The 15,198-nt window shown below is 40.0% G+C and overlaps 1 protein-coding gene across 1 annotated transcript in view; it reads right to left on the reverse strand.

The window, feature by feature from the left end:
* Positions 1-14,701: 14,701 nt before the first annotated feature.
* Positions 14,702-15,198, reverse strand: part of LOC129151087 (uncharacterized) — a 78,258-nt gene continuing 77,761 nt past the window's right edge. Inside the window, exon 3 of the mRNA XM_054724803.1 lies at positions 14,702-14,831. Coding sequence (XP_054580778.1) covers positions 14,702-14,831 — 130 coding nt within the window. The remainder of the gene's footprint in view (positions 14,832-15,198) is intronic.

Consider the following 15,198-nt stretch of genomic DNA (forward strand, 5'->3'; position numbering starts at 1 on the left):
GAGTAGGACATACTCCAAGCAAGACTGACGTTCAGTTTCCATTCTCACTACTAATGCCTCTCCCACTATATAATAACCACAGGAGAACATGGCAGAAACTCTGCATTTGTCCATTTTGCCCCCAGTTCAGATTCCTGAGAAAGTGATTCCATCAGCCTTGGTAATTGCCTATTACATTTCCCAGCCGAGATGAACACAGTGCAGCAGACCTGTCGTTCTCTGCCTGCTGTTGCCTCTCTTCAGCGGACGACCCTTCTCTTCTACTCCTTTAGGCAATTTTCCGGCAACACAACACTGGAGACAATAAAAACCTGCATGTGGGCTGCTTCCGCTTTGTAAAATAAATATACAGTTAAAAAGGCAAATATACCCATTAATTGTTTTTTTCATTTACTGCCACCTACTCAGTGCAGAATTGTCACTCCTATAACACTAAGCTGGAATGGGGACACTGCCCATTCAAATGGGGATGCAACCTCATCTGGATTCTTGGCTGCGCATAAATAAAAAGCATTATATCTCTTGCTTTTACTTTTTGCTACCATGGGATTGGTTGGTATAAAGTCACAGATATATAATCTATGGAGACTGTTATGTGAGTAACTGGCAATTTTGCTTCCCTAAATTCACTTCTGGTATAAACCTGCCAGATAGAATTGCATTAATGCCACCTCCTTTTACTCTCCAGAATTTCTATTTTTACTCATATTCGCCCTATATTGAAAAATGAGGGGAAATGCCAACCTAATCTCCCTGATATTACAGATCACTGGTTCTCCTTAATGCACCCATGTGGATGCCTTAAATCTGTATATGTGGGAACTCGATAATTTCAGCCACCAGGTGTAATGGCTTACTGTTTAGCTGATAAACTCTACCTCAAAAACAGTCACTGAGAAACTCTGCAGGCTGTGTGCTCCCTCACTGCGCTGTGTGGAAAACAGCAGGCAACCCCAGTTCAATGAATGTTATTCCTCAGCTGAGGGCCATGCCACTGAGGCTGATGGAGACCTACTTTGGAATGAAAACTAGTACCCCTTGCAGTCTCTCACTCCAATTGGGAAAAAAGTCTGGGCAAAGCACAGGTCAGTTCAGTAAAATGTAATTTTGCACAAAACTCCATGACTAAGTATTCAGATATTGTCCTTATTTTCAAATGTGCTGATGTACACACCATTTGCTTAAAAACAACAGCCTGGTCATTGTGGTTCAGTGGTTGAGCGTTGACCCATGAACCAAGAGGTTGCTGGTTCTATTCCCAGTCAGGGCACGTGCCTGGTTTGTGGGCTCCATCCCCAATAGGGGGTGTGCAGGAGGCAGCTGATTGATGACGTTTCTCTCTCATTGATGTTTCTATCTCTCTATCTCTCCCCCTTCCTCTCTCTCTAAAAAAAAAGAAAAAAAAATAAAGAAAATCAATAAAAACATATTTAAAAGTTTACAAACAACAAAACAGACCAACACCTCTGCATGCCCTTCTCTCATTGACTATATGGCAATAAATAACAACTTCCTTACTATTTTGCCAGTCTGATATTACATCTACCAGACTGCCCTCATGGGGCCCACTCAGAACAGAATTGTCTGAATGCTGCTGTGGGCCACCGGGTTATATATTCACTGGTGTGCAGAGGCGAATTCAGCCTCCAGGCTTTTAGCTTCTTCCTGGTTCCAGCTGAGCTGCAATAAGTTTGACAGACTTTCCTGCAAGACCTGGGTGACCTTCTCTGGCGCTTTGATGTTAAATACGGCTCCCCGGTGTCAGGGCTGGAAGCTAAGTGAGGTAACTGTGCTGTGTCTGCAGCAGGGCCACACATTTATATTCTATACAGCAGCAGTTTGCAGACCTTTAATTTCGCCCTGATTTTGAATCCATTTCCTGTCAACTTCCCAAAAAGCGCAGAGAGGTAATCGATAAGAAATACAACTTCCTTGTCATATGGAACAAGCCCTGGTGGTATCCATAGATGGTATAGTAAATGGGCAGGAGAAGCTGCCTCTGCCATCTGGAAAAAGCAGAACATTTACTAACACTACCTCTTCACACCTGTATTGCAAGTGCACTCACAGGCCACCAGTATCTATGCTGTACACGTTAAAGTCAAACTGTCAAGAAGTTGAATGTCTTTACCAAAATGTGTTCCCTGGTAGAGAAAAAGAAATGTGGATGCAAGTTTCTGTCACCTTTTCAGATCTCCTCCAAGTGATTTCCACAGACTGCTTAAAGGTTAAGTAAAGGTCTAGAGATTAGGAGGCACTTTTCCCCAAAGTTCTACTTGGAACCCCATTAATCACTTTACTGCTCGAAGAGATCATTTTCCATTTTTGTTTCAATGTTTTCTCCCGTAAGTAGATAAGAATATTATTGACCAATATTATATGGCCCTAATAAGGAATATGGGGCCCCTACTTATCAGTAATGTCAAAATAATTGCTAGCCTATGCATATATGAGGGAAATAGAAAAATTACGCATTGACAACTAATTGTAGTGGGGATAAGTTGAAGATTATCATCTTTATACAATCATAGAGCAGCATTCACATATCAGTTTTTGCTAGGGAAAAATGCAGTCAACCTTTTCAAGTGGAAGCAAAGATAATGCTTGTTCAATCCTTTTTACCCTCATCTTCTATTGACTGTCAACATTTTTTAAAATTATTTTTACCTGCCTCAGTGTAACACTTGGGTAAAACACTTTTTCTGCCACTATCAAATGAAAATTATTCAGTTTAGTAAATATGTATGATGATGCCAAGCTCTGAATAACATATATAACACAAAGAGAGATTATATAAATGTTTTAATTGGCTTTCACTCTCATGGAACTCTAAACTCTTCTATTGTATTCAATATAAATATATTTGTATTTTGTTAAACTAATTTGGATAGACATTGTTCTAATTGGGGGAGATTTTTCTGACCTTATATATATGAGAACTTCCAACTGTTATGTAATATTTGGGGGTGGATTGTCAGTGAAATAAATCTGTTCATATAATTCATAAAACACATTCTTTCTAAATAAAGCTTGTACATACTTTCTGCTTTATGCTGGCAATTTGCAACTTCCTGCTCTAAAAAAGTAAAGCACTGAACAGATTATAAAATGACTCAAAAGATTTCTCAAATATAAGCATCCTTGGCCAAATAGCATTTGGGTGAGTTCAGAATAAAAGCAACAACAAAAACATGTATGGATACCGTGATTAAATTTCCTTTGAATTCCCAAATCTCAAAATGAAGAGGTTAAGAGAACTCTGAATTTGAGAGACTCAAAGTGTTTGAACAGTTCAGTTATTTTTTCAACCCTCAAAAATGGTTGGTACCACATCTGTTAATAAGGAAATAGTTCGATGAGTCAGTGTCTAAACTTTCATTGCTTGGAAGCCAATCCAAAATGGGAATTTCTGGCACTTTAGACCAATTTCGTGAGCTTTAAAAACATGTTTTAGTTTTAGAATCACTGAGCTAGATTTTGACATTCAGATCACTAAGTTAAGTCTCAGATGTGCTCTCTGAAGTGTCAACTGTTTATTCCCACCTATTGAGTAAGGCCCAGCCCGCACAATGGATCCATAAAGTAGATGCAGTGGGACCTATTCACAGTGGTACACATTCTTAAGTCACCCCGAACAGTGACTGCGGAGGCAAGCCTCACCACCAGCAACAACTCTTCCTCCTGATCCCAAAGACCAGGGCTTGAAAAAACATCAAGCACACAGTAACTACGGTGTGGGTGTGTGTAATTACCTCTCCACCCCAACACACACGTAACCTCACCCTCAAGGAACAGCCCCATAAAGGGTAAGTCATGATAAGTTTTAACCACACTGGCAGACTGTCCCTCAATTCACAGTGGGTGGGCAGAGGCACAAGTCTAGCCCCGGGGCCTCTGCTGGCCCGGAGAGAGCCTTCCTGTAAATTAGAATCAGGTGTCCTCCTGGCGGGGCAGACACAGTAGTTCTGACTGGCTCCTGGGCACTGCGGTTGGCGTGGGCTTGGCTTGGCCATGTGTGCGGAATGCAGGCTGGGTCTCAGCCCCTCGCCTCCCTTGGTCAGTGCCACTGTGCAGAGCACAGACCACGCAACTGTGGTACAGCAACCCTATCTGGCCCTGGTGACCCCATTAAGCTAGAGCCACAGCTTTAAAGAAGAGAAGAAAATAATAAGCAGCATAGAGACTTCAGTGGGGGAGGAGGAGGGGAGCTAAAATTAACATGTTATGCTTTGTTTTTGTCTGGTTCCATGGCCTAAGTCAAGTAACCATCCCAGAATATATGCTCTATGAAAGCAACGATCCTGTCTTCTTGGGATACTCTCCAAATCCCTACATCAGTGTCATAACTATCCAGTATGTTCTCAGCATTTAGCTATGAGGAGGGTGGTCAACAGAAATAAAACTGCCCCTCGGAAACATCTACAAAAGAGCAACACTTTGTACTTGATTTACTGTATCTTACTCATGTAGTAAAACTCGATTTTAATTCATAAAAATCAATGGTACCTAAAAGGCTATATCCCAAATGATGCTTTTCAAATTATGAAACCAAAAAGTTCTGTTGTTTTGTGTTGTTTTTGTTTTTTTTTAAATCAAATTGAAGTTAATGAAGTAGAATGCTCACTTAAACAGAATAAAGTTGAATAGAATACAGCTTCATAATACCGGGTACCAGAAGAAACCACAGAGGTCAGGAGACAAAACTGGGATGCCTACAAGGACTTAAGTATCACTGACAAATGCAGACACCATGGGTAAGGAAACCAATGAAGAGCAACCTCAGGTGCTGGGACTCAATGTTGGGGATCAGCAAAGAGTGGAGAGAACAGGAGATTTATGCCCTATCTGTTATGGACTGAATGTTTGTGTTCCTCCAAAATGTCTACGTTAAAAGCCTGATCACAATGTGATAGTATTTGGAAAGGTGGCCTTTGGGAGGTAATTAGGTCATGAGGGTGGAGTCTCTATGAATGGAATTAATGCCCTTATAAGAAGAGAGCTACTGAGCGCTCTTTCCATCATATGGGAACAGAGAAGGTGCCCACCTCTGAAACCAGGGAGCAGGCCCTCACCAGACAGTGAATCTGCCAGCACCTTGATCTTGGACTTCCAGCCACCAAAACTGTGAGAAAGTAAATGTTTGCTACTTAGGCCACCAGTATGTGGTTTTGTTATGTGTGTTTTTTTGTTGTGTTTTTTTTTTGTTTTGTTTTGTTTTTGTGTGTGTGTGTGTGTGTGTGTGTTTTCTTAAAGCAGTCCAAACTGACTAAGCCTCTAAAAATGGTAAATGGCAGAAATTCTCACTCCCAGTTACTTATTGCTATGTGGGAATGCACTGTTATAAATTATTTGAGTATGTGATTTGGGGGTGGGTAAAAGTGACAATTTACTTTCTCCTTTTAATTCGTTGACTAAAACATAGGCTTTCAAATTCTGGAAGTTGGTTAGCATGCCTTTGCCTCCTCTTTTCTTACGCAGACTAAACATTGCTACTTTTTACAATCCACTGATCATGGGCCACCCTGGTTACCCATCTGCAGTTTGATGTCAGTATTAAAATACGGGATCTAGAATGGACTACTGGATCCTGTGTGAACACACAATAGCTAGAGTGCCAGTTGTAGCAATAAAAGGCAGAAGTGACAGGTAAAATAAAGCAGGTCTTATGGGCCTGAAGCATCACTTTCAACTACAGGTATATATTTCAAAAATACGTCTAAAACAACCATCTCCATAAGAAACTACCACTGATGCAATATACATTGCTTATTTTTCTGAATTATTTTAGCTTCCTGTGTTTTAATTGGGTAGATTTAAGTGTCAGCTCAATTTGTTAATTTCTTTCCTTAAACAATTAACTATTAATTATAGTCATTGTTATTCGCTTTCTCCAGTTCTTTGAAGCTGCAGATGTTTTTACAGCAGGCTCCCAATGAGATTGGCAGTTTACAATATTCTCCGCCAGCAAACTGCACGCCTTTTAAGCAAGCTCCTACATGCTAGATGATGTCCCTTTTAAAAAAGGTTTTTGTGCAAATAAAAATCAGCAGGACACTGTAAATGCACATGCAATAGCAATTAAAACATAAGTGTCTATAAAGTGGTTATTTTATATTCATTCAAAAGAGCCACATTGCATTTGCTTTGTAATAATGGCTTATTAACCTGCTCACACTAAGCAACATTTGATTCTATATTATTGTCAATAAGACCAGAAAATTACAAAATAGAATGGGCTTCAAATTTATCTAACCTACTTACTATCTGAATTTTACAATCAGAAAAAAAATTTTAAATAAATAATTTCAATCCCAGGATTTTTAAGTGAATCACCCATGACATTGTTGACAGAACTGAAAATACAACACAACCTTCACACTTTCAGTCCTGGCTGCTTTCCACTGAACTCCACTGCTTTGTTGCAGTTGCAACTGTTAACACTGAATTTAAAATTATAAGCTCTCTAAGGAGGAATTGTAATTACTAAAGTTTATGAGAAGCATACCAGCACCAATAGAAAATCTTCTATTAGCTTGAAACCTAAGGACAAACCTTCTGATACCTATCAACAGAGTATTTAAGAGGAGGAACTATTCTTTGGCTACTAAGAACTATTAATTTCCTTTTATAATTTTTGATAAGAATCTTGTATTATAGCATTGATTGAAAAGCAGTGTTCAAACAACACACTATTGGGAATATTCAGAAGCCTTTTACAAAGAGAAAGACCCACTAATTACATTTCTCCATAATTTATAGCCACAAAGCAATGCAGTAAATACTCTCTATTTACAAATGTACTAAATTTAAGTTTATATGATTACTAGTGGCCCGGTGCACGAAATTTGTGCACATTAAAAGGGGATTAATTAGAGGAAATATTTTAATATTGATATCTGCCCTTTCTCTGTAATAAAAGTGTCAGAGATGAAAGAAAATTAGTAAAATGTATATGAAAATCTCCCTCCTGTCAGAATCTGGGGCGTGCTGTGGGACCCAGAGTCAAGTCCCCGCCCACCCACAGTGCCTCAAAATAGCTCGAGATCCAGACCCAGCTGGCCTCACCCCCATTGGGCGAGATCCAGACCTGACCGGCCCCACCCCCATCAAGCCCCGCCAGGTGGGGGGCGCAGCCTCAGGTCCCCTGCGCCAGGGTGAGGGGCACGGCCTGAGGTCCCCCAGCCCAGCACCAGGGCGGGGGACGCACCTTGAGATCCCCATCAAGCCCTGCTGGGTGGGGGGGCACAGCCTGAGGTCCCCTGTCAAGCTCCGCTGGGTGAGGGGCATGGCCTCAGGTCCCCCAGCCTGGCACTGGGGTGGGGGGTGCCGCCTGAGGTCTCCCATCAAGCCCTGCCAGGTGGGGGGCGTGGCCTGAGGTCCTCTGCCCCGGCCCAGGGCCACGCAGCCTCAGGTCCCTGCTGATTGCTCCTTAAGGCTTGTTAGGGGAACTCAGCCTCCACTGTGGGTGCAGCCATCTTGTGTTACGGAAACCCAGCGTCCGCTGTGGGTGCCGCCATCTTTGTGATGGTGTGACAGTCAATTTGCATATTCCCTCTTTATTAGATAGGATCACTGCACTTCACACAGTCTGTACTAATATATGAAATGTAACTGTCCAGATTGTTTCCTGAGAGATATACTCAAGGACTCTCAGACCCAGTAAGGCACATTTAGGTTTGACTTAATGATGCTTATATGTCCTGCAGCTCCACATGCACCCATGCATAATACTACAACTACTTCACGATTTAGAAACTCTTAGCAGTCTGTTACCTGCAACTGAAAATGAACTCATCCTTGCAGATGCCCTTTAAGAAAGCTATATTTGCTGTTTGAGGAAAGGAAAGCTTATCATGCTCAATTGACCCCAAACTTACAATACCCACCAGGAGTGTCAGTATTAAAGTACAGAAGAGCAATGCCTCTCTTAATTTATTACTTTTCTTCAGTATGCCCTTCCCCACAATTTTCAACCTTTTTAGCCCTACTTAGGCCAAGGCAAACCTCTAATTTTTGTTTTTAACCTTTTGCACTCGGATGTCGAGTGTGACTCGACACGGTTAGCACCGAGATTAAAATTACTCTTTGAATGTATCAATAATTTGAAATATAAAAAAATCCAAATAAATAAGTTTGTATGAAAAGAAACTCCAGTTTTTTATTCTACTGCGGCGCTTTGTAAAATCTGGGGTATTTAAAAAATTAAATCCCGAGTAGAATAAAGGAATCGAGAAAAAAGCAAGCGAGTGCAAAGGGTTAAAGATATATTAGGTCAGAATTGCTTTTATTTAAAAAGTAGTTCATCAATTTGCTCAGTTTGTGTTTAATATACTTGAGGTTAGAAAATCCCAGTATGCTCACAGTCCTCCAAGCCCATCTATGTTTCTCATGATTCCCACAGCCTTCCTTTCACGGATTTTGACGACAGAGACTGTGGGGACTTGAACTCTACCTACTCATTGCTTTTCATCACTTAGGCTGACCAGAAAGCCCACCTCCTCTGCAAAGCTATCTCTCAGCTACTGGGGATCAGGTTCATTGTATTCTATTCTACAAGGCCAGGGTGGGCCTTCCTGGCTCTCCCAAGGACCAGCTGGATGTCTCATCCCGCAGCTTTCTTGTTCTCTTAGCCTAATCTCTTCTCCTATAAAATGAAGGGCTGAGGAAAGTGGCCTTGCCTAGTGCAGCACATGGAAACTCAGAGTTACCTGCTTAACATTTCTGGAAAAAGATAGTATCTAAGTAGCTACCATACACAAATTACCCAAGGGCTGAAAGGGAGTGTGAGAAAACAGACTGAAATGCAAAGGGGCTGATTAGCGATAGGGCACCTGCAAAGAAGGGGTGGAAATATTTCACGAGCTCATTCAAACCCAGACAGAAATATGGTGTGCTCCCCTTTGCACCACCCACCGGGAGAGTGTGTGCTGTGAACTTTGCAAATTAGGTTCACTGCTTTAGTCTGAGGGGAAAAGTGATCAGAATCGTGTGCTTTCGTTGTTATCCAGATCTCTAGTTTATGGGCTATTCAGAGGAAGTTGAAGCAGAAGATAAGCGTTACATTTATTTTGTTGTGATGCACTCAGATGAGTGGGTTTTAAATAGCCCTCCAAAAGTTCCCTCAGCTGTTGACACACATCAGGGCCCTTGGAGAATTAAAGGTCTCTAAGAGACCCAAAGCGTCCGAATCCCTTTCTTCCTGATGTGAGCAAGACACAAGCGGCCTCAACTTAAAAGGGCAGTTATTGAAATTCAGACTGAACATGTGCGCTTCACAACTAGAAACCGCATTCAAGTTTCATTAAACGGAATCGGACATTTTACAGAACTGCAAAATCGCGTGGGAGGGTTCACGTCCAAAATCCACAGGAGATTCACAGAAGTTGATGAGGATGAAGCAGGACTTAAGTTCCTGTGATGTTTCTGACGATCCACCTCAGGATGGACCTGAAGTATCAGGCAAATACACTTCAGGGGGTGAGGAGGCCTGCCCGAGCTCTGGCCCACCTGCAGCCCACCAAGAACACAAAAGATCCTTAATTCCGTTACAGCAGCACCTGAAACCCTGTTCCAGGCTGCTTCTGTGGCCAGCTCGGGGCATCTGGTCTGTGAAAGGCTTTCGCTGGAACCAAAGCCCTGAGCCGCTCTGAGGAACACAAAGCAGGACTCGGAATTAAGGCAAGCCCGGACTGAACAAACTGCATGCTTTTCTGAGAAGAATGGAGAACAGCTTTCTAACTGACATGATGAAATTCAGTCAACAGCCACTCCGGCATGCGAGCCTCTTCTAAAGGGAAAGGTCTTCAGACTCTTTGGCAGTACTTATATTATTGCGAAATCTCTGTTTTGGAATGACGGAAAGGCTATATTTACCCCTTGTTGCTAGAAAAATGTCTTGTGTCCTGCATACACATGGAATTTTGTACTTGAGCTTCACTGCTGGGAAATACTTAGATTAAATGATCATTTACACTACAAAAGAATAATTGTGACTATAATCCCATTTTTGAGCACCGAACCTATGCCAGGTACTTCACATATTTTTCTTTTTTCTTCTTTTATTGATTTCAGAGAGGAAGGGAAAGGGAGAGATAGAAACATCAATGATGAGAGAGAATCATGGACCCGCTGCCTCCTGCACGCCCCCTACTGGGGATCAAGCCTGCCACCCTGGCATGTGCCGTGACCAGGAATAGAACTGTGACCTCCTGGTTCATAGGTCGACGCTCAACCACTGAGCCACACCAGCCGGGCCACATATTTATTTCTAACCCGCTGATGTTTGAGGAAAAGTTTGAGCTCATTGCAGTTCCACAACCACCATGTAGATCTGAGATCTGTCCCTGAGCCTCAATTTCCAAGTCTGTTAGAGGGAGGTAATATTAATAGTCGTTTCAAAGAACCCTACAAGACTTAATATCGTAAGTGGTTTAGCACAGTATAAATAATTGTTAGCTTCAGTTACAGTTGCAGTAATTTCCCAACTTTTACTTCTCACCCATCCATATGAATGCTAAAAATAGAGCAAAAGAAAAAGTTCCTCCACACAATCCTCCCCTCAACATTTTGTGTACTTTGATACATGGTGTAATACCATCTAAAGTAGACTTCAGAGTAAAGAAAATTACCAGAAGCAAAAACGAACACTGACTAATAATAAAAGTGTCAAAATATAAAAGAGTATATGGTTGGTTTCAAGTCACAAAGACCTAAGGATAGACTTTGACTATTGCACTTAATACTGTTGATTCAGTTTTCTGTTAAGTTTCTCTAAGCTTCAATCTCATCTCAAAAAAAAAAAAAAAAAGGACTAATGTCTATGCCATAAAGTTGTTCAAAGACATGAATGAGGCCATCACATGAAAGTGCCAAGCTCATGTTTTATATTTGTTTGTCCCTCTAACAACCCTGTAAATACTTTGGCCTGAAAGCTAAAAATTGACACAAGAAATTCTCCAAGTAACTTTAACTTTTCAATTCTTTACATATCATGAATGGTCATGAGCATTATTTGCAGACCAGAATATTTTGCAGTGACCTCTCTCAAGGAAAAAATATATTGGTAAATTAATAAAGAGCTTAGAAAAATAGATTCGAATTAACTTTACAGCCCATTGTGTAATGATGGGTGAATCAATCAGTGAAAGATGGTAATGGAGTAGAATCCAGATTCTTACATATTTTTACTTGCTTCTTCATTTCAGACTTAAAATAGGAAGGAAAGGTAAGGAATGAGAGAAATCAATTATACCATGAAATTATTTTTTAAATTTATAATATTTGTTAAAATATATTTTATTGACTTAAGAGAGGTAGAAACATCAATAATGAGAGAGAATCATTGATTGGCTGCCTCCTGCAAGCTCCACACTGGGGATCGAGCCTGCAGCTTGGGCATGTGCCCTGACCAGGAATCCAACTGTGACCTCCTGGTTCATAGATCGATGCTCAACTACTGAGCCACACCCGCTGGGCCCATGAAATTATTATTTAATATTTAACAAGAATTGCAAAAGATAAAAAAAACAGAAAATGATTATTCAAGTAGTCTCATTTGATATTTTTTCTTCTTCCTTCTTTCTTTGTTTTTTTGTTCTTTCCTTCCTTCCTTTCTTTTCTTTACTTAGAGGGATAGAGAGTTAGAAACATGGGTCAGCTGCCTCCTGCACACCCACTACTGGGGATGTGCCTGCAACCAAGGTACATGCCCTTGACCAGAATCGAACCTGGGACCCTTTAGTCCTCAGGCTGACGCTCTATCCACTGACCTAAACCGGTTAGGGCTTGAGCATAATTCTTATCGTGTGTGTTGTGTGTGTGTGTTTGTGTGTTTGTGTGTGTGTGTATGTGTGTGTTACTACTCTAACTCATATGATTTGGGTAGAATTAAAATAAAAAAATTTAGTTTGAAATTAACTTTTCTATTTTCTGACTAAATGGTCTAAGACAAAATTTAGTATTCCAAAGGACACTAGAAAAGATTTAAACAAAGAAGAGAAAAATAAAAAGAATGTTATCCTCCCAAAGGTATACTACCACTTGCTCTTGACTGATGATAGCACAGCATCCCAAATAGTAGGTACTGTTATTTTCATCCATCATAATTGATCTAAATAATAAAGTGAACCAAAGGAATTTAAAATTTTATATTAATTCAATTTTAACTTAATTTTAGGAAATAACTTAGTTACCAAATAAGTTCCTGATAATAATTAATAATAAATGAATCAAAATATAAAATTTTGAAAACCTAACTGTAAGTTTTAAAGTTGTGAATTTATTAATAGGAGTAAAATTGGTGTTCATAGTTTTTTTAATGTAAACTCAATTCACTGTGTGTCACTTTATTCAAAAACACTCAGCTACTTTGAAAAGTTGTGTGAACTCGGATATCAGAGCTTATTAAAGGTCACGCTCTGTCAGGGAAAAGCTTAAGAGAACAGTTTTTAAGATTAATTATTTTAGATAATTAAACCGCCTTAGAGAACCTCTCCAGGTAAACAAAGCTCCTGTTGTTTTCTATTTAATGCCATCATGTCTCTATTGCGATAGCCTTAAACTTGACCTACTGCTAACTTCTAAAGAATTTGTGATAGTTTCAAATTAATCATATTGTTAAATATGATTGCTCTAAAAATAAGTAAAATATAGATCTTTTAGAGAAGAAAAAAACAAACAAACAGATGTTACCAATCTCTGTTAACAATAGATATTACTAATATCAGTACTCCCTTTGGCCATGGCCAGTGAATTTGACTCTGAATAAATGTTATATCAAAGTCATATGTCTTCTAAGGTGATTAGTTAATAATTAGCTCTTTGTTCACATACATGAGAAATATTTGATAAATACATTTTTATTTGCCTCCCAAACTCCCATTCTCTTCATATTAGAGCCAAATTCCAGCTGTGATAAGGTTAGACAATTTTCAAGAATGTTCAAAGGGGGAAAAATCTGGATAGATTTCTGCCCACTTGGTTAACTTGATTTCAAGATGAGCTTGTGAAAATCTACATTTACAGACAAAGAATAAAACAAAATTTTGTTTGTTTATTTTTAAGTCTCAGCTGGCTTATGGGAGAACAGGCGAAACCAAGACAATGCCTCCCCATCTCAGCTCTCCCAGCTCTGTGCCTCGGATGAAATCCCGGCAGATGCTGAACGAGAAAAAGCTTCAGGGCCATTCATCCAAAGCCCTGAGATGCAGTGATTGAAAGTAACATGTGGAATCAGTTTGAGCAAAATAAACTAAGTCAGGGGAAAATGAGACAAGTCATAAACTAAGATAAAGTGGAGACAATTTTTAAAAAGAAAATAGCTTCAGGGAAGTATTTTGAGATGCACCAGACAGAAATTTCAAAGCCAGAGACACAGAATTTGTTTACACAGAACATGCACTCCGGAACATTACATATCTATCTATTCACTATCTATATTTGCATGAACTGACTTTATTTATTTTTTAAAAAATTATCTTTATTGTTGAAAGTATTACAGATGTCCCCTTTGCTTTTCCCCGCACCCCCATTGACCCCTTCCACCCCACACCCACCCCTCCCAGGCCTTCATCAGACTATTGTCTGCGTCCATGGGTTATGCATATAAGTTCCCCAGTTAATCTTTCCCCCCACCTCACACCCACCTAGGCTTCCCTCTGAAATTCATCGGTATGTTCCATGCTTCTATGTCTCTGGATCTATTTGTGCATGAACTGACTTTAAATTCTGATCTGTAACCCAAAATAGATCATAATATATCTCACTGATAAAATACTTTTGTTCTTTAATGAACTTTACTAAAGACTTTACTGAGGCTGACATCATAGTATTTCACTGTCAACAGCGAATTGACTCAAGCTTACAGTAAGTTATGTGGGCAATTTTGTAGAGTAAAATAATAACCTTAGAGAATTTGAAAGATCTTGTTTAAAATTATGCCGGAGCAATTTAAAAAATGTTGAGAGTTAAAAAGGCATCAAGTATTTAAAGTAAATAAAAATGATAGTGAAAATGCCTTAAAATGTGTACAGATAGAATATATGTAGAAAGGCATTTTTAAATCTTTATTCCATTTAGCAGACACAATTTAAAATTTGCACTACTATTTCAAAATGATCAAAAAGCTAACTGAGTCCCGTTTTTGTTTTTGTTTTTAAGCAAGCATGCCAGATATTCTGCACACACAGTCTCAAATGCGGTCCTGGCTTGATGAAGAGTAACAACAGGCCGCACCTGCAGCTGGAGAGGAGCGCACACCCCGGCGAAGGGCCACGTTTTGGAGGGGCGATGAGGCGTGAGGCAGAATGTATTCTGTTATTCGATGATGGCGGTGTGTAAGCACAGACACTAGAATGTGCTGTCTCCTGCCTTTGATTGCAGCTCCACCGGCCTGCACCTCTCCCAGAAGCAAGCACTCCTCCCAATGAAATAAACAAGTGGCAATTTGAAAAGCGACCACTCTCAGCCTTCCAGGAGATGGAAGGAGAAAGGGTGGTTATCGGTGCTCTGCTGGGAAGACCTGGTCCTTTTCAGTTAGTAGAGGCCCTAGACCCATAATCTTACATAGATGCTCAGACTCATTTTCCACTCATTTTCTGGGAGAGTGGACATAAAGTAGCACCTACTTCACTGTGCTGTGAAAATTAAATAAATAACCAATTTAAAGAGCTTAGAAAAATGCAGGGCACACATACTACACATACTATCTGACATATAAGTGCTGTTTTCTTATTGCCATCATCATCATCATCATCATCTCCTCTTCACTCCCTGGATCATGTATAATTAAATTCCAAAGATGAAAGAAGTTTACAAGTACAAATCCATCAAACCTGAAGACAAATACACACAAAAACATACAGATTACTAATTCTTTGATGCCCTCATCTCTGGGGTTGCTGGCTGTCAAGGATGTTGCCGATCCACAACAGGGACCACAAAAACTGAACCCTCACTCTGCACCACTCAGGCCTATGAGTGTGTGTGGCTGATTAACACATCACAAACACCGATTACATGTCTTTCACTAAATATTTCCTTAAAAAGACAGGATTAGAATTCCATTGTCCTAATTACAATGGCATCATAATATAATATCCTAATGAGTCCACTAGCAATGCATTGAACATAGGCATTTTACAGTACTTAGAGCATTTGAGCTTTAGAAGCTCATAGAATAGTGCCTAGTTTATAGTAAGT

Source organism: Eptesicus fuscus, chromosome 2 (genome assembly GCF_027574615.1).
Source record: "Eptesicus fuscus isolate TK198812 chromosome 2, DD_ASM_mEF_20220401, whole genome shotgun sequence".
Taxonomy (NCBI): domain Eukaryota; kingdom Metazoa; phylum Chordata; class Mammalia; order Chiroptera; family Vespertilionidae; genus Eptesicus; species Eptesicus fuscus.